Raw genomic sequence first — 23,155 nt, 5'->3', positions numbered from 1 at the left:
TAGTAGACGAAAATAAAAGAAATAAGTAAGGAAGGAAGTAGTAAAAACGAAACTTAGTACTTAGGTTACGACTTACGTTATGCTTCCCTACCCACCTACCTCACACACACACACACACACACACACACACACGCACACACACACACACACACACACACACGCACACACACACACATCCATCGTCATTTTCCCTCGAGTAGTAATGGAATTAGCTCGGTGTTTAGATATCTCGAATATACGGGTTTCTCCTCGAGCGCGGTTGAACTCGAGGACACGATACGTTTCTTAGAGGATTGCTCGTTAACGATTGTCTCGAAGATCCTGTCTCGAAAAGTTTGCCAATTTTTATAACAAATACACTTTCTATGTCTTATTGCCACTTACTAGATGAGAAATTTAAGAATCTATTGCCAGGATCTAAAGGGACATTAATAGTGACATCAAGTAAATTGCAAAGATGTGAAGATTGAGATCATGTAACATTATAATTAAGTAACATAGTGTGAATCTTAGTTAGCACAGGAGAAAGTTCATCTGAAGTTGATACTTTCTTTCTCTAATCACATATAATACTTATTTACTTATTTCTTACATTACTTCTGTATTAGTTTATGATTATTTTAATTAGCATAACGTATTGAATTTATATTATGATGTCATAGACGATTGATAATCAATGCTCCTCAATTCTTAGACTCGCTATTAGATAGTTGTTCAATCACTGATGTTTCCTCGTTTTCTTACATAGAAGTAATATCGAGTATTCTGCTTTCAAAGTATTCTGTTTCCAAATCTTCAACTTCTTCTCTGCACCAAATGCAATACGCTCATTAGTTTGTATTACAAACGTAATACAAACTAATTATATAGGCAATGAGAAGAATTTTTCTCAGCTGATGACGAATCTTGATCTCTCCCTTCTTGGTCTTCAATAGCCCGAAATGCGCTTCTCATTAGATCACGGTTTCGAGTGCCGCGGGTCGCCATCGTCCGAACAACAAAGCAACAGCAACAGCTGGAAAAAGCAAACGCGCGCGTTTAGTAAATGCTTCAGAGTAATCGTGACGAAACATTAATGGCCTGCTGTCTCTCTGTGTGTGTTGCAGCGGCAGTGCTGGCAAGTCAGCAGGCCGCCGCGGTAGCCGCCTCGGTGATCTCGCCATTCCCGCCCAAGTGACCCGCGGCCCCCGCCCCCGTCCTGCCCGGCGGAACCGCCGGGGGCAACTCCGCCGCACAGGCCCATCACACGCATCCGGCGGCGGCGAGCGGCGCGCCCGGTGCGGGACACTCGCACGGCACTGCCGCCGGTGGCGGCAGGCAACCGTAGGAGACATGGACACGAGCGAGCGAGCGGTGTAGCCGATACTGAACAGGATACCGCGTGTATTTTCCATACTGCATTGTACGGCTGGATTAGGACCAAGGAGAAACCAGTAAAAAACGGTTGACAACGGCCGGATTAGGACCAAAGTAGCTGGTAAAGAAGCCGGGATATTCTTTACCTATTCTGTACCGCCCGTTCTCTCGATGTCATTTGAAATTGGGATCCCAGAAAAACTAGTTGAGACGTTAGGACCACAAAGCGATGACCAAGATGACGGGTGCTCGTTCCTCTTCTCAACAACGGTTCAAGTATTAGGGACTTAAGACTAGATGAAATATTAAAACTCCTATGTGATAGCCAGGAAAAGAGGAATGGTGTGCTGTTCATTTACTTGATAACGCTAACTGGAACTTTAGGGCAATGTGATACACGGTGCTCTATATTATTCATGTCCCTGCGAACTAGGCTGAATTAGGAATTCTATATATGCAAGCAAACTGTAAATCATGATTAGTGATAAGGTTGAAATCAAGAAGATTGATGATCACGAAGATCCACGACTTTCCAAATCAAGCGCACGCGGAAAGTACTATATATATATCGAATTTAGAGGACGTGAGAAAGATAGATAAGAGACTGAACTCGATTCGACGCACAAATATGTTGTCCATATTCTCGGACAGAGTTGTTTCTGATCAATCTGAACAGATAGTAGTAGGCTCGACGAGACGATCGTGCGTAAGCAATCCTTTTGAATGTATCGAACTATCGGAGCGATGCTCACGCGACGAGAGGAATTTCCTCCTATCACACTCTCCGAGTATCGTGACGCCACATATGTCCATTGCGGATTCACGATTCTCGCGCAGACAAAACCAGTTTGCTGGATATCCTTCTTTGTGTACATAGTGTATATCTAAGGAACACGCGCCGCATAATGTACAGACGCCTTCAGTTAGTGTAAGAATAAGTGATTAGGAGCTCGATCTTAGCCCGTAAATTGAGATCTATAAAGTTTCGAGGAGTACGATTTATCTCATGAGGGTCCTCGAGCGGGATCGAGCGAAAGGTTACCTCGTTTCGGTGGACTGGATTCGCTCAATGCCATCCAAAAAAAATCATTGATTCCTCGTTTGATATGTGCTGATTCTGGGTAACACTCGGTTTCTCTTTTCTTTCTAGTGTCTAGATCTAAACAGACCTTGTGGGACCGGTAGCTCGGAATGGAACGGAGAATTGCAGATCCGGGAAGTATTAACTAAACGACATTCGGGACCCGAAGTTAGGATAGGCTGAGGGAGATCCGCGCGGTCCATCCATCGGAACGAGGCGTGGAAGATGCGCGACGACAGTTCGCGAGGAAGCAGGCGTCTCGTTAGACTGAAGCACGCGAGGACGAACGGCACTGTCGACGTTCTTGCGTCCACGGGGCCACGCTGGCAAAAATTGCGGCGAGCGTGGATTAATGCGTGCCGAGTGCGAGCGCGGCTCCGTCCCCGACTTTCAGATTTGAGTGTGTCGAGGCGAGGTGGAATTTTTATCGAGCGTAGAGAAGCTTAAAGAGCGTGCGAGCGAGCGCGTGTAGATGTGTGCATGTGCATGTAAGAGAGAAAGAGAGACAAAAAAAATATATATATAACGATTATATATAGGGTATACGAGAGAGATGTAAGAGAGTAGCGAATCACGTGCGTCGACTGCCTTGTACAAGCATAATGCATGCGTGTGGATGTGCGTGCGTATAGATTCCGTATCGATGTATTTTATTGTAAAGAAATAAGACAAAGAATTTAGGCGTGCGCAAACTTCGATTTTTGTAGAGAAATTGTATAACTTTGCTGATAACTTATCTCTTAGGGAAATGAAGAATTCATAATTGTGTGTTGACCGATCACTAAATGCCGATAAACGCGACTAGAGGGAACTCGTCCTTAGGCATGAACGATTTATAAAGTCTCGAGGACGACAAAAGAAGAAAAATGAAAAAATGAGGCGACACGTAATGCGTTGATTCTAAATAATTAAGTGGCGTTAAGTGACTGTAAATTCGATGCTAGAACGCTATTTGTTTACTAAGATAATGGTAGCCAGTGATGCGCGAGAGCTAAGGGGAGAAAAAAAGGGGACAAGGAGTTGAGGAGAAGTGCAGGGGCGAGGTCTGTAGAGTGAGGTAAATAGGAGGAGCGAAACGTATAATTACGTATGCATACTATATATATATGTATCTATAAACTACATAATGTTTGTTCAGTAACTACTATCGTCATCCATTTTATATATATTATATGCGATTATTGATTATTAATTATATTATTTTATTACTATCGTCAGTGTGACGTAAGATAGAGAGAGATAAGAGGAGAAAAAAGAGAAGAGAAAGATAACGGCGGTGTGAGAAATTTTATTGGGCAGCGTTTCGTAAATGCCAAATCAAAAGATATGGCTAAAGATATGATGTGGTTCACATTTCAGAGGAGAAAAAAAGAGATATTTAATAAAATGAAGGAATAAAGGAGCAGGGCAAAATGTAATGCATCCATTTTGCCGAATGTAAGCGAAACCGCGATAGAGAAGCGCGCGCGCACGCATCTATGTGAGCGAGAGGATAAATGCGTATAAATGCTTTGTTTGTATATGCATCTTTGTGTATATGTGTGCGTGTATATTATGTGCGTATATGCGAATGAATGAGAGAAATAAAAAATGATTCGCCTCAGTTTTAGTGGGGCATCCAGCGGACGAAGGAGTGGGCTTTAAAAAAAATAAATGCTGGTGCTGCTCTGTGATTTTTATAAAAAAAAAAGCAAATAAAAGGAAAAGGAGAATCCGAGAAAGAAAGAGACACAAAACGATCGAGGGACTCGATATTCTATGGGATCTCCACGAGTATAAAAGAAATATTTAAAAAATGCGAAAAAAGAATAAGAAGCAACACGCAGAGAGATAGCTTGAGTACCTGGACCCTGCCCTGGTCCGCGTCTGCCTCTGTGAGCGAAGGTGCAAAAGAAAGAAAAAAAAGGGAGAAAAAATAAGTGAGTAAGTGAATGAGTGAGTGAGTGAGTGAGTGAGTGAGTGAGAGAAAGAGAGAGAGAGAGAGAGAGAGAGAGAGAGAAAGAGAGAGAAATGAGAAATAGAGAATGAAAGAAGAAGAATGTACGAGTGCGCCGCGTCGTTTCAATTGTACAGGCTGTAAAATGTATTCGCTTTCAATAAGCAAGGAAAAATAAATTTTAATATAGATCGTTAATCGCTAATTAGGGAATATACGTAGAGGGAGAAAGATATGAGGAGAGAAAGATGGTGAGAGTCTCGTCGTCTCTCGTAAGCTCAAAGAGCTTTATTGCACCTTCACGCGAATCGCACATTACTGGAAGAAGGGTTACAACTTCGTGGATTAGATGGTCGATCTTCGCTACCCTCGCACTCCTCCTGTCGGCCCCCGTTCGCCCCGTGAGAATGAGAAACCCCTTGGGACGTACAACTCGCCCGAGTGTAATAGAGAGCGTATGTAATTAGCAATTGGAGACAACCTCCGTGTCCGAGAATACGACACTGTAGCGAGTACTACGTATATTTGCCAGGACGTTGCATAATCGATCATGAGAGTATCAGGTGAGAAAAAAGAAAGAATGAACAAGAAGGAGAAAGTAAAAAACGAAAAGGAAGAGAAAAACCGTGTGAAACAAAAGGGTTGAATTATATATAGATGCGCGTATGCATGTATGTACGTATAACAGAAGTATGAGAGTGGATAGAAGCGAATGGTAAACGATGCTAAGAGAACTGAGACATATAACATAATAAACAAGGACCCTTATTCTCGTCTCCTTTTTTTAGAATGATAAAAATAGTGAGTCGTTACGCTTTATATATTATACATCTCGAGTATATGAATATACGAGTAAACATAACGTACAGAGAAGCAGGTGCAGAAGAAGAAAAAAAACATGCAGGCATCTTGTCGTTAAATTGTAAGATATTGTGTTCAAACTCCAGAATGTACTCTGATCCCCTTCCTCAGACTACTATATATTAAATATATTGTGCACTATGCTCCAACTTGTCCATACAAATAAATATATTCAAAAATCTCAAACATCTCTGCTTTTATTTTTTGTTTCACTATCTTTATTTTTTAGATTGTGAGAGATGAAGTTAAGAAATCATGCGGTTCACTTTATCATTAGATTCAAAGGATTGCATTGATGGATTGAAATTCATGTGTGTGTGTGCGTGTGTGTACGTGCGTGCGTGTATGTGTACGTGCGCGCGCGCGCGCGCGTGTGTGTGTGTGTGAAAATATTAAATTAATAGATAAAAGAAAAAGCATCCTATATATCTTATACATACAGTATCAATGGTTTCACGCGAACATCATATCATAAAAGCATCAGCTATAGTTATCTGATTTCATTACTTGTGGTGTCCAGCAGAGAAATAAAAAATTGATAATTAAAATAATTAAAGTAAATTAATGATTTATACAATATGATAAAATTCTTATTTTTTTTTAAAAAGCATTGAAAGTATAATAGATGTAAGAGAGAAAAGAGAAGTATCAAAGAATAGAAAAGAGAATTAAAAAAGAAGAGTTAGATATTTTTAATTTTTTTATCTATTTCATTTATCTATTTCTTATATTACTGATTATATTTCTCTAAATGTAAGACTTTGTTGATTTAATTTAAATTTTTACTAACTTTAATAAATATCTGTAATTACCGATAGTGAGCCGGCAACTTACTGATTGATGATATTTTGTGAAATGTGATGTTTTTGTGAAATTTTGTGAAAAAAATAAAAAATATCTGTTATATAAAGAAAATATAATTAAATATTATTTTTTATTCGAATTAATTTTCTTCATAACTTAGATATTATAGAGAATTGAAATCTGCGTTTCAAAAAGTTATCAATATGTTCTAGATAAATATCAACATTGTTATTTATTGTTATGTCACAAAACATTTTTAAATAAACATTTGCAAAATTAAATAGATCACACATATAAATGAATTCTGAATGCAAAATTAAATTAATCTAGAATTGTAGGATTTTATAATTTCATTAAACCTGCTGATGATCAGTCGGGTAAGAGAGGTTAGGTTATAGTTTATACTTTCATTCAGGGAAAGCATTGTTACTTTATATGTACAAAATATGTGAAATATTCATATTTCATCCGTAATATTTTATCATCTTTGCGTAATCTTCTTTATCTGATGATAAAGTGCACTGTATTATTTTTTAACCTCATTTTTTTGAAATCTGAAAAACAAAGGTTATTATATATGGAAATCCAAGTTTTAATTATAATTTATATAATTTGCACGGTAATAAATCTAGCATAAACTAAATCTAGCAAATTAATCTTATAATTGGATGTTTTGTTTCATTCGTGTCTCAAGAATATAAGTGTATCATAATCCAGAAAATTAGGTTATAAGTATATAATTATTTTCCAAAATTGGAAAAGGCAAATGCAAGGATATCAAATGTATATTTTATCATCTTGAAATCATTTATATATTTATATAAACGTTCTCTTTTTACAGAAAATTTTATAATTTTCAGAAAGAAACATAATTTTTAAAAAATAGTCCTATATATAAGCATAAAACATGGACGAAATCGATTACAAATTAAGATCACAAAATCCTACTTTGATATCACATGTAAGAATGGCAAAGATAACTATAATCACACATTTGCATTTATGTTATATGAATATTCAATTGTCTTTTCTGCAGGCAATATCCAAGCTGATTGAGACAATCAGAAAGAAGTTGGAAACAGAAGAAAAGGACATTTCAAAAGTAAATTATTTTCTTGATAATTATGATTTTAATATTTATTTACTATACATAAATATTTTTTGTTTATATATATATTTTTTTTTCTTTTTTGTAGATATCAGAATTTAAATTACTCTCAACTAAATGCAACAGTGATGATTCTATAGTTAGTATATCTGCATGCCAAGCATTGTTTGTACTTGGTGAGACTGGATTGTGGGACGTCAAGTCTGCATTAGCAACATTCATGGCATGCTTATCTTCTTCAAAGTATGTACATTGAACAAAGGGTCAATGTTTAATATGTCATTAATTTTTTTAGATGATATTTATTTGTTTCAATTCATGTATTGTTATCAACAACAAATTTTAGGAATTATCAGATGATTACTGTAGCAATAAGTCGATTGTTGATATTAGATTGGAAATCACATGATAGATGCAATGAATATACTCTTGACGTCCCTACTCAGCATCCATTTATTGCGATCTTGATTAAGGAAAAGCTCAGCTGGAGATCTGTGCTGAATCAAATGAAGTTCATCATGCATCATCATGACAAATAGTATGTTTTATATATATATATTTTTTTTAATATATATATATCTTTAGTCCTAAATAATTTTTCCAGCTTGTATAATTGAGATGGAAGCACATTGAAAACGCTATTAAATTTTGATTTATCCAAATTTCAGTGTTATGGGACAAAGTGTAGCATTATTGCGACCTGTATTCGTGCACATATTATGCAATCCTACCATGGATATGTGTGAGAGTTGTAAACGGGAGACATGGCAACTTTTAATGACATCAAGTAACATTACAGATTTACGAACAGAGATCTTACTCTGGTTATGCACAAATCGAACGGATACTTGCGTCGATACGAATTGCCGAATTCTTGAGCTTGCGGATATGATGTTGCTAAAAAGAGACACAGAATTTTGTACGGCATTAATACCTTTAATCGCTTCTTTGACAATACAACTTTTGGAATACGGTCATGAACCAACACAAAATTTTTGTATGATATTGGATCTCTTTGAATGTTGTCACAACTATATAGGAAATATTACGTTAGTTTTAATGGCAGAAATAATTTTGATATGTCCTGCAGCTTATTTATTTAACGTCCTCCAAATATGTAAGTATATTTATAAAATAAATTTATTTCACTTTTATATTTATATAAAACATTATTTATTTTATAAAATCATATTTTTTTAAAAGCAGCAACATTATTTAAAGAAATTGCAAGATTTAATTTTAATCATTTTGATAGGTGCAGTTATTGTGAATAAAATGCCATGTCATGTTACGATATTAAATACATTAGCTGCATCTTTATTAAAATGGTTGGCCTATCCGTCGTTATTATGCGCTGATGCGTTAGTAATAGCAAAAGAATTGTTAATCAAGACAATGTCACAAAAGGAGATGGATAATAGTAATAATGGTGTTATATCAAATAAAATGCTGCTCATATTTAGCTATAGCAATAGATACATTCAATTTTATATGGAACTCATTCATAGTCTATATTCTCTAATAAATAACACTCTATCATGGTTGGAGAACTTATCGTTCGCACCAATCGATCTGAGATACATGTGCAAACTGGTATTATGCGGGATTTTTTTGCGTAGCAATGAACCTCTTGTTGTCCAAAAAGTCTGTCATATTCTTGTGCAAATAGCGAGAGAGATCAATTCCTTCGCATCGCACGTATTGTCGCTGTTGCTGCACAAATTAACTAAGACTCATGATAGCTCCACATTGAAATATCTGTTGCTGATTATTCCCGAGTTTGCTATGACTAAGGAAAACCTGCCGATTGTCATCCACACGTTGGACACATTGTTGAATAGCGGCAAACCACTGAAATATTTCGCAATCCAGCTTTACATAAAGGCATTGGAAAAGGAGCCTCGTTGCTATCGCTTCATATCAACAGCTTTAATGGATGCTATGGAAAAAGATCGTAACTGGCATTCGGACGTGACATGCGCTCAGGCGATAAAATGTATTTGCGAAAGTTGGCCTGAGCACGGTGAAGAACTTGTGCCGCTGTTATCACAAATCCTGAATCGATGCGTTGATCCGAATGGAGGTGCAGCCAGTGCACTCGCGCTTGACAGCATCTCGGCTCTGTGCAAGTTCACGGTGATAGGTATTATATTTTATATTTTGTATCTTGAGACACTGAATTCTTTTTAACAAGTGTATCAATGTTTTATTTGCTATCCTTGTTTTGCATAATTCTCTATAAACACAAATAAGTGAAGAAGGCTACATTCGATCAAAGCGAGTCTAGGTGCCTAATAATATTTTTTGTATGAATTTTATAATTTAAATATTATATAATTTTAATGTTAGACTCATTTTAACTGAATATGGCCGTTCTAATTTGTGAATATTTTTCGTTCGATTTTCACTTAAAAGTGTTCTCTATAACAAGTCTCATTTTCCATGATCAACATAGGCGATGATTTTACTTGACAGGCGTTTATTCTACATGGCAAGTATTAGCACCAAAAATGCGCAAGGAAAAACGCACAGTAGTCCTGGAGAGTTTATGCGAGTTGTTCGATAACATTCCCTCGTATTCGTTTCGTGCGAGCGACGATTACAACAGATTCATCACTGATGTTGTTACGATTTTGTGGAGCTACACGATTTGCGACGATATCAGAGTCGCGAAAGCGGCGTTTAAAGCACTGAAAACTTATCAAGTCGATCGAATTCCTTTGACTGCTCTGCCTCTAGACTTCCAATCGGATGTCATGATAAAACAAGCATCTGAAAAGGCGAGTAGTGAAGGTAACAAGCCTGAGGTGCTGCAGTACATACCTGGCACTTGTTGGATCCAGATGCTGAAGAATGTGAATAGGAGTGTCTTATCAGCAGCTGGAGATCTTTTGATTTCTTATATTAAGGACGAATTGAACGGCTTCAGATCACAAATATATACTTGGCCACAAGGAGAACCACAAAACTATAAGTACCTGCCAGAGAGAAGTGTGATAAGAGCGGTCGGTGAGCACTTGAGACGAAGTGACAAACTGGATCCGAATAATCAGACAGTCTTAGTGGAATGTTTGCGTATATTTGCTCATAAATACAAAAAACCATTACCGAATATAAAATGGGACTTTTTGGAAAAAACTATGCATATATCGAAGGAAGCTCAGGAATACAGTCTATCTATTGTGAGTCATCATTGTCAAATCTCGCTATCGGCGAAATTGCTAACAGAAAGTTTCTTGTCTATGTATACGTCCATATCAGAAGCCGGTCGATTGCTGCTGGATGAGAAACACTTAGTGCTTTACTCGAATCTGCAGGAACTGTGCCAGGCTATTCAGCCAAATAACTTAAGAAAATTCATCGAAACTTCTCTCCATTATGCCATTGATCAAATTTTATTGAATAACGAAAAGTCCGTTTATTTATTCAATCATATTATGTCTTCTTATGTCACCGCTTTAAAAAACAATTCGATACAAATAGGAAATCGCACGCTGCTAACTACCATGTTGGAAGAGATATCGCAAAAAGTCGACTTAACGTCTAAACATTTCGAAAAATATTTTGCGGCTACGATGGAATTGTTGACCAAGGATGTCGAAAGAATGACGTCGCCTTACACCTGGTGGGTAGTAACACCAGAAAAACTGAAAACTGCTATTGCTGTTAGAGTCCAAGCAGCCTTCAGGGGAGATACTGGAACGCCATTCACTTGGCTGAATGATCTTATCAACACGACCGAATTTAATCTTGAGTAAGTATACAACAATTATGAATAGTTATTAAATTTCTCATGCTTAGCTAAGTTCCCTAATCAATTTTCCTGTCTTTATAGGATGCAAAAATATTTGTTAGAAAGTATACAAAAAGTGCAGGCTGAGTTGAGATCGGAAAAATCCTGTGATCTGGAAATACAAAAAGACTGGATTTTAGATTTTATGAGACATATCGATGCGCTTATAGTAGAGACAGAACACAAGAAAAACAATATAACTTTTTACTGTGATATTTTATTTGTCTTGATTATCTGTTTGTCCGGCATAGAATGTCTCCTGCCGCAAAAAGAATTGCTAGTTACTTCGCAAGACATTAGAATAAGATTGTTTCCACAGGCGATCTCTATGCTTATTGACCGACAAATTTGGAAATCCATAACACGTCAAGTATGTAAATTTGTATTTTATCAGTTATAGATAATATAAAGATTTATATAATCTCTTGATTTTTAACAATTAGAAAAAACATTACATTCATGTATTACAATTGCAGTGGCATTTTTCGTCGTAAAACGAGCAATATGTCTATTATACATTAAACTGTTGTGTTGATAATTTTTTTAGATTATGAAATGGCTGAATCACATGAGGAGCAGTTCTGTACCTGATGTATACATACTTGCATTTCAAAGCGCGTTAATCTTATTAAGGCATGAAGAAGACTACAACTCAGAATGGAAAAATTATTTGTCAGTCAAAACTCGTATTTAAATAACTAAAGATAACATATTTTCATGTAAATATTTTTATATTAAAAAAAGGGAAGTTTTCTTATTGAACTGATTTACTTCGTATTACTCAGCCTTGAATTTCGTTAATCATAATAAAAAAATCTTATAACGTATATTATGCACCTGATATCCTACTTTAATATCTATACCTTATTATTAATAAATAAAAAACAATTGTTATACAAGCTTTGATAGGTATATACATAGGTCTACACTTAGGTCCATATTCATCGCATGATTAACACTTAATTCATTAAATTGTTAAAAATTTCTATGTTTAAACAGTGACGTATAGAAAAAGATATGCTAATCTATTATTCTTAATTAAAAGACAAACATTTAAAAAAGAGGACAGAGATAACTTTCTAATATTTTTTAATTACTGTGAACATTTTGCTGAATTTCAACAGGGATATGTAGATCTATATGCGACCGAGCATATGTAAGTTTTAGTAATTATTTATGGAATCAATTGGAAGATAATGTGCGATTATTGACTTAGCGCTAGTATCTGAAAAAATTACATGATGAAATGGACGCTCTTTAAAAAAATTCTAGTCTATTACTAATTTTCTAATTCGGCGACCTCTACACATCATTACTTTATATGTACATCAGTACTTTTTAAAATATTTTACAAGCAATGCTGGTGCAAAGAGCGCGAAAATTCTATTTTATTTAAGGCTGATTTGTATAAATGTAAATTCATATAAATATAAAATAAATCACAGAAAGAAACGTAGTTGCTCGTTGTATATAAAATATATGTCGTTCGATACGCAATTTGAATAGAATGGCGAGCATAAGTGCATTTATTAGTAAAAGTAAAAATATGTATTAATAGAATTCCTAACTAAACCGGACGTTCTATTTTCGTATAATTTAATATAAATTATTTTTTTTTGCGTCGTATATCTATCTACAATTTTCTCGTCACATATGTTGTATGTGACGGCACTCATAATGCTACACGGACGTCTCGCTATTGTCTAATGTCATTACCGTTAAAGTATTAGGTCTCGAACCAGTTAAAATTTGCTCCTCGGGCGGACGCATCCTGGGCTCCAAGATATTTCTCTTTGTCTCCACATTCTTTTTGATTGGCGTGCGACTAGGACTGGACTTCCTGCTGCTTGGATATGATTTCAATAAACGTGCCCTGCGAATAATTAATAAATTATACTTAAGTCTTTATACCTTTAAATAATCTTTTCTACTGTAAATATTTTCTCAATCACACTTACGCATCCATTAACTTCAAAAACAAGCGAGTGTAGACTTGATACTCTTCGTCACCAAATTCTGTAGGGTCGTGTCTCGCATGTTCATACAAATCGCAGAACTGGTGAATTAAACGCTGACCACTTCCATTTAATGGAGTAGCGAGTGTAGTGAGCAAGTATGCCCTCAGATTTTCCGAAGGATGTCTCTTCAGACAATTGTCGTACCTTGTGATCTCTGTCTCTGTAAATATCGCATGAAACAAGGCTCAGATATCAAGGTAAAGATCACACAAAACAAAGCTTGAGATCTTTTTATAGCTGAACTGATGTGCACTCTTTGTACTTATAAAGTAAAATAGACATATGTATTTAATGTTCGACAAAAGTAAGAAGAAAAGTACAGTCCAATGCAACAATAAAAAAAAAATTTAATAAAAAAAATAATGGAATAGTGACTTACCTAAAGTTTTAACATCGTCAACAGCTTTTAATCTGTAATAATGCGGTGGGGCTTGTCCACCTGGAGTCAAAATATATCTAGGGTCGCTAATCAGCTGTGGCTCGTATTGGATCCGAGGTATCACTTCTATTCTCCTTTCTATTTCCTTCTTCAAGGACTGAAACATTTTCAGTATTTAACTGCATATGAGTCCTGATGACATACTGAGACATTTTCATAATTTTGTTCTATTTATATAAATTAATTATCATTCTATAACTTTTTTATATAATTGAAAAATTTAAAACTTCTAAAATACTAATACAAAAAACTAATTTCCAAGGACTCACATTTCTTTGACATTACAAAAAATTATATATTTGTCATGAGTTAAGCAACCATATAATAATAAGTTAACCTCAAAATTATATTGAATCGTAAAACACACCTTCTTCGCGTCGTGTCCTATGGGAATGTGAGGACCCCGACGAGATCTCAAAGCAAATCTCATGATCTGCCGTTTCGCGAAAATGAATAGTAACAATATTGTCAAAACACCTGCTGCTATAAATATTACTATGGTCACACCAGACAGCTCCTGTGTCATTCTCGCACGATAATCGAGGCAGCTATCTTCTGCAGGTTCGCGAACAATTGTTGACGGGCACTAGTCTTTATGTGAGAATCGTATATCGCTCCGAAACAATAATGTCAACTGTCATTCGTACTTTTGAATAAAAAAATCTTCTATCAGCTGATCCGCGTACGGAGTCGTATCTCGCGCGCATCACGTTTAATTAAATTAATAGTTATTAATATCTGCATCGAACTTTTAATTGAGAACAAATTTTAACATAATGAATAGTGTATGCCTTACTAAATAATAAACACGGAATCTCTGACGTAAAAATAACGCATCAGTTTTATTGAAAAATTTAAGGGAAACATGGTGATCTTCATTTCCATAACAGCATAAGCAATAGATAAAAGAAAAAAAGAATAAATTGAGGAGTAATTTAAATAGTAGCTAAACAAGATGAAATGACAAGAAATTATAATTATAATAATAGTTGGAAGTTTTATGTTTGTATATCAAATATCTATGAAATTGTATTTGAAACTCATTATAAAAAATTCAAGTCCTAATTTAGAAAAATATATATTTTAATCTCTAAAGATGTACATTCCTAAAAATCTCTAAAGGTATACATTAGATATAAAAATGTGTTAATCGGGGTAAATTAGATAGACAATTATAGATGCGTTTTTACACATGTGATTTAGCGATTACATGTTCCTTAAAATATTTTCTATAGGTTTTTTGAATAATGTTTCATTAACAGCAGCGATTTCAGCCATTACATTTTTTTGTTCTTCAATTAATGCTGTATTAATTTTCAAAAATGACAGCATAAGTTTTCCGAAGTTTTTATCTTTGGAATAACAAAGTGCTTTTTCCAAGAATAATTTGATAATTTTATCAATCATGTTGTGGTCCAGTCTTACAGATAACAAACTTTGCAACACAGATATATGCCATAACTTTAATTCCTCCACACATGCAAGAAATTTTCTGCAAAAACATAAAAAAATTATTAATTTGTTTTCCTATTTTTAATTTTCAATTTTCGAAATAAAAATTATACTTTAAAGTCATATATATTATGACTGCGTAAAATATACCCTAAAAGAATTGTTTTCCTTTGCTGATCAAACGCATTCACAATGGTGGTGATCAATGTTATATCTTTCAACTCAATGTTGAGAATAGGAACAAATATAAGTTGCTGAACCTCATCGGGAAACATTTTAATGCATTCAACGATCGCAGATGATAATAACCGAGATGGCTCCTCTAGTTCGACTATCTATAAGCAATGTGAACAAAAATTAATATATGAAGAAAAAAGTCTAATAGATATAATAACATGGCATAATAGATATAATAACATTGATACCTTTGGTAGCAACAAATGTGTGCAAAATATATTGAGATATTTTATTCTCTGCTCAACAGTCATATCATTCATTGACAGACACAGATTATAGATACCCTTAGGACTTAATTTTCTTGCCATCTCGTCTACCAATGGAACAAGATCTTCATCAGATAAATTTTCTAACTGGAAGAAGTCTAGCTTGCCATTATTTCGTTCTAAATTCTCGCAAGCACATTCTAAAATATCACATCTTTGTGGCACTGCAGCAATAGATCTCTTCGGTTCTATAGTTCTCTCAGTTTGTGTAAAGTAAAATTGAGTAGACGGTGGTGGTACTGATTGATCGCAGTTCGTTTGAGATTCGTTATTATCCATTGGTTCATCCTTATCGTCGCTATCTTCACTCTCTGAACATATTTCTTTTTCATTCTAAATCGAACAATACATATTTATGTTAAATTATATGTATAAGAATTTGAAGTATTATCTGTATACAATTTGGAATGATCTAATATTAATAATTTTTATATTTTCATAATTATTTCATCTTTGTAGAGATACGGAAGAGATATGGAAGAGTTAGTTTAAAGTTAAAAATTAAATAGTGACTATAAATTTCTCATTGAGATTATAGTTTAGAATAGGTTTTCTGTTTTTTATTGCTGCACTTTCTGCCCTAGTACATACAGTGTAATAAGTTGAAGCGAAACAAATATACCTTTAACTTATTGCACTGTTCAGAGTTCTAGCAATAAGAAACAGACTACAGTGTATGAACTAATATAATTCTAACCTGTTCCTGCTCCGCTATGAGTTTCCACATCGGATTAGCCTGAGCGATGTTATCTTTCAATGCTTCCCTGATAGATTCGAGTTTTGCCATGGTTTCTTCTGATAAAGTGTACTTTTGGTAAAAGGCTTCCGAATCCGTATTTTCTCGCATCATTTCGCTCGCATTGCATTATCTCACGCATGTTCGCCGTGTAATGACAATAGCCTGTTCTTTTTAACTGAACTTTTACACTTTTTTGCACTAGTTCGACTTTCTTCCTTTTCTCTTCAGGAGGAAAGAAGAAGAAGAAAGATGAACTAGTGCTGAAAAGTTCAGGTAAAAAGAACAGTGTTCGGATCAGTGATGTACCTATTGTCCCCTCAGTAAGATAAATTTTTTTAAAGATGTATATCTTCAATCAAAAAATTATTCCTGGACAAGAATTCAGAATAAGGTAAATTTATCAGTGTTATTTTAAATATTAAATTTTTAATGATATTTATGACTCTAAATTAAATTCGTCGTTTATAAAAATTTAATAAGATGAATTTATTTAAAGTTATACATAAATTTTTGTCACTTCGTTCAATAATTGAGTTACTATAATAATGTACTGTAATACATTATATGTTCAAGGAGTAACTAAAAAAAAACAAATTAAATAAATAAAATTTATATATTATAAGTTTTATTTAATTTGATACTTAGACATAAATATATATAATATAAATATTATAATTAATATACTTAACATAAATATTATTTATATATGGAGGGAAAAGCAATCTCGACACTAAACAATATTCAAAATGTATTTTCCACGCAAAGCGGGGTCCACCCTATATCTCCTCCTGCTTACTAGACGAAACAATAATTAAGATAATTCTTATATATTATTAATTGTCGTAATCTAATCTTCTTTTAACAATTTTGTCAAATAATAAAAAATTAATAATTCTATTCAAACAACGTAACTTCGCTAATATGGATTGTTAATCATTGGATCTGTTTTTGTGACTGAACTATACAGTGTACACTTTTAGAATTTAAAATGAGATAAGATAAGTATGTTTATATAATATTTAGCGAAAGAGAAAAAGAGTTTTAGTGCAGTCTAGTGCAAGAGTAAAAAACAGATCTATCATTAACAAAATTAAGGCAAGTGCACCTTCCCGATCGGTCACGCTGCTGGAGCCGCACTATACAGTGGTTTGTCATCACTAGCTACTCGAGTTAGTCAGACAGTCACTATAGTCAGTCGTTGGCGATCAACGATCGAGTGAAGTGTGTCGTGGGTTTTTATGGATTGAAATATGTGATCGGCAAAGAGAAAAGCAGCGATAGCAATAGTAGTAGATATTTATCAAGTGAATCCATGATCACATCCGCAAGAAACATCAATTTGCAACGTCAGTTTGCCAGAACGCTCAACCTTTTTCGGTGACAAGGTAAGTACAATCACCGTAGATTTGCGAATCTTCACTTGTGCTCATTTTCTTCAATAACGTAAAACTCCAAATGAAACCACTTTGAAAGACTTCTCGATAACTCGAGACCATCCATTCTTGAAGCCTGAAAAAAGGCATTTGGGATTATCTCTTCCATTTTTTTTATGGAGAAACTGTTGTTTGTGTTGTAGATATTTGTGTCTATGCTAAGCGATAATAATGTGTATGTGCGTGCATGTAAATATTATATAATTGATCGTAAATGCATAATTGTGGATAATTCTACAACAGAATTCAAGTATACATATATATATATATATATATATATAAATATACATATTATTATGAACATGTTGAATTGACTGACACTGATGGATTAACTCAACCGCAAACCACTATCGATATGATTATCACTCCTTTAAGCTTCATAGAATTTTCCTGCCGCAAGAAATTTTCTTTGTTTCTAACACGCGATAAATGCTCCCTCATGTATCACGGCAGAGATGAATGACAATTTGAATCCCGATCGAATGAAAATTATATACACATATATATGTACATATATATATGTACATAAATATATATATAATTTATACGTAACATTTATATATTATATTGCATATTATACATATATACATATATATATAAATATTATATATATAAATTATTATATACATATTCTATTATTCTAATGATGTATTACAATGATCTACAATGTAATTTGTATTTGTTACTGCAGAGCCATGCAAAAACGATAGCGAAATATGATAATATGATTTCCATTTGACGTAAATCATTTATGATATATATCCGCCGGATGTGACATCCGCGTTATTTATCGAGTTTCAACAAGAGAGGGAGATAAATTGTTCTATACAGTATCTTCGTTTTACTTGTTATTGAAAAAAAATGTAACAAGCAGATGTTTAATGTTACGAATAAATTATTGTTCGTGCATAAAGTAGCACGTATATATCATCATATATACGATTTGTCTTGAGACAGAATATTGCGAGAAAACCGTATTAGCCTTCTACATTCTATCATTATATTTCAACACGTTTTATAATTAGAAGATCTAGCTTTATCGTATTTCCTCTTCTTCATCGTACTTCCTCTTCCTCCTGTTTTTTGCATATATCATGTTTTTTATTCATTGTTATACTGCATATTTAGTGCTAAACATGACTTTTCGATTCTATGCGCGTGTCTGATTATATTACATGAGAATTAAATTATTATTAGATTCTACGTTAGCTTCAGGCTGAGTTTCGATCCATATTAATATATTTAGATTAGGACTAATTTATTTCTTTCATTTATTCTTCGTGTACACATTAATTTATTCTAAAATAAATTTACAATATTAATAATAAGACAGGAAAATAGTATAATATAATAAAACAGCGTTAGTGTCGATTGTTAAAATTTACCTTTTAGAAAAGCTGCTGGCCAAATGTAATGTAATATTATGTCGGAGTTTGATCTTGAATCTTTAATCTTGAAAACAATTTTTGTTCTCCGTTTCGCTGTTCTCTTCTTTATTCTTTTTTCTTATATATGGTAGACTTGCAATTTACAATAGTCAACGCTCTGCAGTTTGATATTGAAATAGAGCATATGTAAAGAAATGGATAAAAATAAAAAAAAAGAATTTAAGTGATCATATTAATATTGTATTTAAATTCTTAAATTTATTTAAATCGTTTCTTAAATTTTCATTCTTTTATAACACATTATAAAAGACTTTTATAATACATTATAAATGACATAAAAAATAATTAATCAGTAGTTAAATTTTTTTGGCATTAATTTAACTAGATAATTGCTGAAACGTTTAAATTTTGGGTCAGACCTCGTCCAATTTGGTTGCGGCAAAAATTCCGTGTTTGGAATGCACTTTCTTTCATGTGACTCGGAATTTAAATTATATACCGAGGCCACGTTTCTATGTTTAGTATATTTCCACATGATGAATTTAATCTTCATAATAAAAATTCCGAGTTTCGATAATTATAGGTTTTATTAATTGTAGGTTTTATTATTAATGAGAGATATTTTTTAATAATAAAGTTAATCCTAACGAGAGAAAGTAGCTAGTGATAGCTGAAATTAAATTGGCATTGCTTGGCAAATTTAGAAGCTTAGTGTTTATTAAGGGTCTATGCTAATAAGCACATCATTTCTAAAAACCGTTTAAACAAAGCGTTATGATTGTTAAGTTAGGTTAAGCGATTATATAGTGGCGCATGTGAAACGCTTCGTTTTCCAAACTTCTGCGCATTTTACAAAAAACATTGATATTTACACGCTATATTATAGTATAAATGTTTCTGATATAATATTGCATTAATATTAAACCTATATTATTTTAATTTTAAAATAATTTTAATATTAATATTTTAAAAGAGATTTCTAATTAAATTTGTATTTATTTTTCTTGAATAGCGTGAGAAGTAATGTTTCTGGACTAAAATTTTAAAATCGAAAGATTGAAAATTTTTTATAATTCAAATAACAAAATTGATTGTCAATCTTAGTATTTGAAATACAAAATACATATTTTTATATGTTCCGTTGAAATGCAAAATATAATTATCTTACAAATACAATTTATTTTTCAAATAAAAATATAGATATATGCCTGGATGTCATAAAGTGACTCCTTATTTTCTAAAGTTTTCGTTTGTAGATTCCTTAATTTACAATTTGAAATCTGAATTCGACTACGAGACATTTATGTGTGCTCGATTATATGTAACAACGGATATTATTTTTTAGTCAATTGATATCTACAATTTCTGCAAATCATCATCAAAGTGGTTTCAATATATTTACTTAAATTCACGTGTAAATTAGTTCATAAACTACATTCTCCGTTTAACAGCTGTCGATTAGCAACTTCCAAGGAAATTATAGCAAATGGAACTATATTTACGAACTGCAGATAAATGTTTATTTACGTCTTTATACATGACTATAATCAGTTTTGATTGAAGCTAGATATAGTTTGCCATTGCTATGATATAACTTGAATATAAATTCCCTTTTTTTCTATTGAATAAATAACTGCTTTATTTTATACATGCTTTATTAAACAGACAATTCAATTGTTATTTGTCTGTATAATTGATAGAATTAAGCAACTGCATATAAAAAAAAACTAAAATATAGAAATGAATCGATATTTTCTTTGAAATAGAATGGAGTGTAACTCTGGTATAATAATTAAGAATCAATATTTAATCTACACAAAAAATTAGTGAATCGAGATTCGATTAGTACATTTTTTGTGTCGTGACTTTGTTAAATTAAATTATAAATTAATCGGAGACCTCCCCAGAAATAATTAATTGATTCCAATTCGGCAATCAATCGATCCTGATAATCTCCCTAAATTATATAAAGGATTATGATATTGTACAAGAGCCATATCTAATTAACGAATTAGTTTCATATTGTGAAGATTAACCAAATGAATAGTAATACATATAGTTATAAATGAATTCAGTAAAGTCTCAAAATTGAGCACGATAATATCAGCGTTAGAGCGAAAAAATTTAGAGTACAAACAAAATATACAATCGAAATTCGCAGCGCTATCAAATCCACGAAATTAATACGGAAATTCCGCATTATTGTATAATAATTTTACAAAATATTATCAACAACTTAAAGGCTTTGTTCTGCGTTTGTTTGTTGGATGGCTATCAAATTCATTAGCATCGCCACGCTGCGGTAACTGGTTTTGCCGTTGGAAAATCCAGGTAGCAAGGCCGTTTTGTGCATACGTCTCGTTTATGAGCAATGTACGTGGTTGTTACTGAACCGTGCAAACATTTTTGCAGCACTCGTCGACGAAATGACAGGCTTTGCATAGAGCAATTTAATAAAAAGAAATCTGTTCCCAGACTGTCTGATAAAAGCCGTATGAATCACAACAACGTCACTCAAAATCATTGATCGTAATTGTACAATAGATGTTAAATAAATCTCTTTTTGGAATTTAAATTGATATTTAATAATGCTAACTAAAAGTTGTCAAAATACACATGAATGTAAATGATCTATTTTTGATATATAATTTTATGGATATTATAAAATCTATTATAAATTTAATTGGTAACTTCAGAATTATTGTGGTTATTATTATTACTGTGTAGTTTATAAATTTATAAATTTACAATCAGATAAATTAACTGCATATTATTTGTTTAATGTAAACTCGAAATGTTACACCTTTAGGTTGAATGTATTTTTTTTATTAAGTATTTTAGATTTATTACAATTGTTTATTTATTATAACACATTAATGGACACTCGAGTATCTAAACGAGTATCTAAATTATTTATCGCAAAGTGTCAATGGCACTCAATATTCTCAATATTCTTTTTTAACATCTCTTTTTATCTTCGTTATAATTATCATTATATACATCCACCTTAGTAAAAAAATTCAACAACATATAGCATTGCTTATATAAATTATATACAAGTATCATGTTAATTAATTGCTAAACAGAATGAAAAGTTGAGAAATCAATTATTTAATCTAAAAATATTAAAAAATATTTAAAAATATCCACATGAAAAATATCCACACACATTCGAACGTAGTTTACATTACATTCTATTATCTCTCTTCGTTAGATAAACGAAACTTAATTTAAATACTAGGCTTAATGTACATACTAAATATAGGTGTCAATATGTTGTGTTTTTTCGCAATGAACAATCAGTTTTATTTATTTTTCACGTCCGGTTGATTAAATATGTCTAACAGTGGTATAAAGACTTGGTTGATAATGCACATAAATTACGACAAAATTTACATAATGCTTATGTTTGAGTTACTTTATCTGAAATTCGCGAAGGCGTATTAATTTCGTAAATATAAAAGGCTGAGTTTGTTTACTGAACGTTTAAACCGATAATCCTCTTGAATTTTATATATGTATTTTATGATCGCGTAAAGCTAACAAAAAAAAGATATACCGAGAAGTATCTCATCGGAGGGATTTTTTTAGAAATTAAAATCGCGAGATATTCGAATGTTTAATTATTTGATTTAATTAATAATCTGCGAGTTGTTACAGCTTAGAAACATTGAGTTTCTTGATTCAGTTATCGTGTAAACATCCTGTTATTGAACGTTACTGATATGATCAAGGTGTGGCGCTCCTCTGTGGTTTTCTATTTTATTTTCTATTTTATTTTCTATTTTATTTTCTGAATTGAAAATCTTTTGATACATTGGGTACATGTCTCAGTTCAAGATACGACACGTATATAGATAAATAAATATAAAACAAAAAAAACTTCTCAATTTCTCAACGTGAAATTCTTAGAAAGGAATGTAAAATATATAAATTATAAAATTAAAAAAATAGTACTACAATATAAAAATATATGAAACAATAGCAAATACATGTTAAAAATATTTTTATAAAAAATTATAAAAAATTATATTTGTAGGCTTTTATATTGTCTTCAAAATATTGTTACAGACGAATTTGCAATTAAAAAAATCTCAAGATCAGTGATACTTTGATTTTTTAAAAATAATTCTAGCAACAATCTCAAAGCAAAAGTTCTCAAAACTTGTTACACCGGTTACAATCTCTATCTCATCTTAATTCTTATATATATATATATATATATATATATATATATATATATT

At 32.7% G+C, this 23,155-nt stretch overlaps 5 protein-coding genes across 5 annotated transcripts in view; 3 read left to right on the top strand and 2 right to left on the bottom strand.

Annotated features, from left to right (window-relative positions):
- LOC105623961 (zinc finger protein 608) overlaps positions 1 to 1,177 on the top strand; it is an 89,258-nt gene extending 88,081 nt beyond the window's left edge. The window contains exon 5 of the mRNA XM_012205330.1: positions 1,107 to 1,177. Within this exon, the coding sequence (XP_012060720.1) occupies positions 1,107 to 1,177 (71 nt within the window). The remainder of the gene's footprint in view (positions 1 to 1,106) is intronic.
- A 5,768-nt stretch (positions 1,178 to 6,945) lies between these two features.
- LOC105623951 (focadhesin) lies at positions 6,946 to 11,633 on the top strand. The gene is made up of 9 exons (XM_012205321.1): positions 6,946 to 6,999; positions 7,075 to 7,140; positions 7,235 to 7,389; positions 7,493 to 7,684; positions 7,815 to 8,263; positions 8,402 to 9,289; positions 9,622 to 10,900; positions 10,982 to 11,309; positions 11,487 to 11,633. Exons 1-9 carry the CDS (start codon positions 6,946 to 6,948, stop codon positions 11,631 to 11,633), a joined length of 3,558 nt encoding a protein of 1,185 aa, XP_012060711.1.
- Positions 11,634 to 12,619: 986 nt separating this feature from the next.
- On the bottom strand, positions 12,620 to 13,922 carry LOC105623950 (uncharacterized protein C1orf43 homolog). Its single transcript, XM_012205319.1, has 4 exons — positions 13,764 to 13,922; positions 13,337 to 13,493; positions 12,898 to 13,117; positions 12,620 to 12,812 (listed from the first exon to the last, which is right to left on the bottom strand). The coding sequence occupies exons 1-4, from the start codon at positions 13,920 to 13,922 to the stop codon at positions 12,620 to 12,622; spliced, it is 729 nt and encodes a 242-aa protein (XP_012060709.1).
- Positions 13,923 to 14,602: 680 nt separating this feature from the next.
- LOC105623949 lies at positions 14,603 to 16,201 on the bottom strand. The gene is made up of 4 exons (XM_012205318.1): positions 16,049 to 16,201; positions 15,274 to 15,684; positions 14,999 to 15,183; positions 14,603 to 14,888 (listed from the first exon to the last, which is right to left on the bottom strand). The coding sequence occupies exons 1-4, from the start codon at positions 16,199 to 16,201 to the stop codon at positions 14,603 to 14,605; spliced, it is 1,035 nt and encodes a 344-aa protein (XP_012060708.1).
- A 1,147-nt stretch (positions 16,202 to 17,348) lies between these two features.
- LOC105623948 overlaps positions 17,349 to 23,155 on the top strand; it is a 14,206-nt gene continuing 8,399 nt past the window's right edge. Inside the window, exon 1 of the mRNA XM_012205317.1 lies at positions 17,349 to 17,475. The gene's annotated coding sequence lies outside the window, so the exon portion shown is untranslated. The remainder of the gene's footprint in view (positions 17,476 to 23,155) is intronic.

This window comes from Atta cephalotes (genome assembly GCF_000143395.1).
Source record: "Atta cephalotes unplaced genomic scaffold scaffold00068, whole genome shotgun sequence".
NCBI lineage: Eukaryota > Metazoa > Arthropoda > Insecta > Hymenoptera > Formicidae > Atta > Atta cephalotes.
This window is presented reverse-complemented; position numbering and strand designations above follow the sequence as displayed.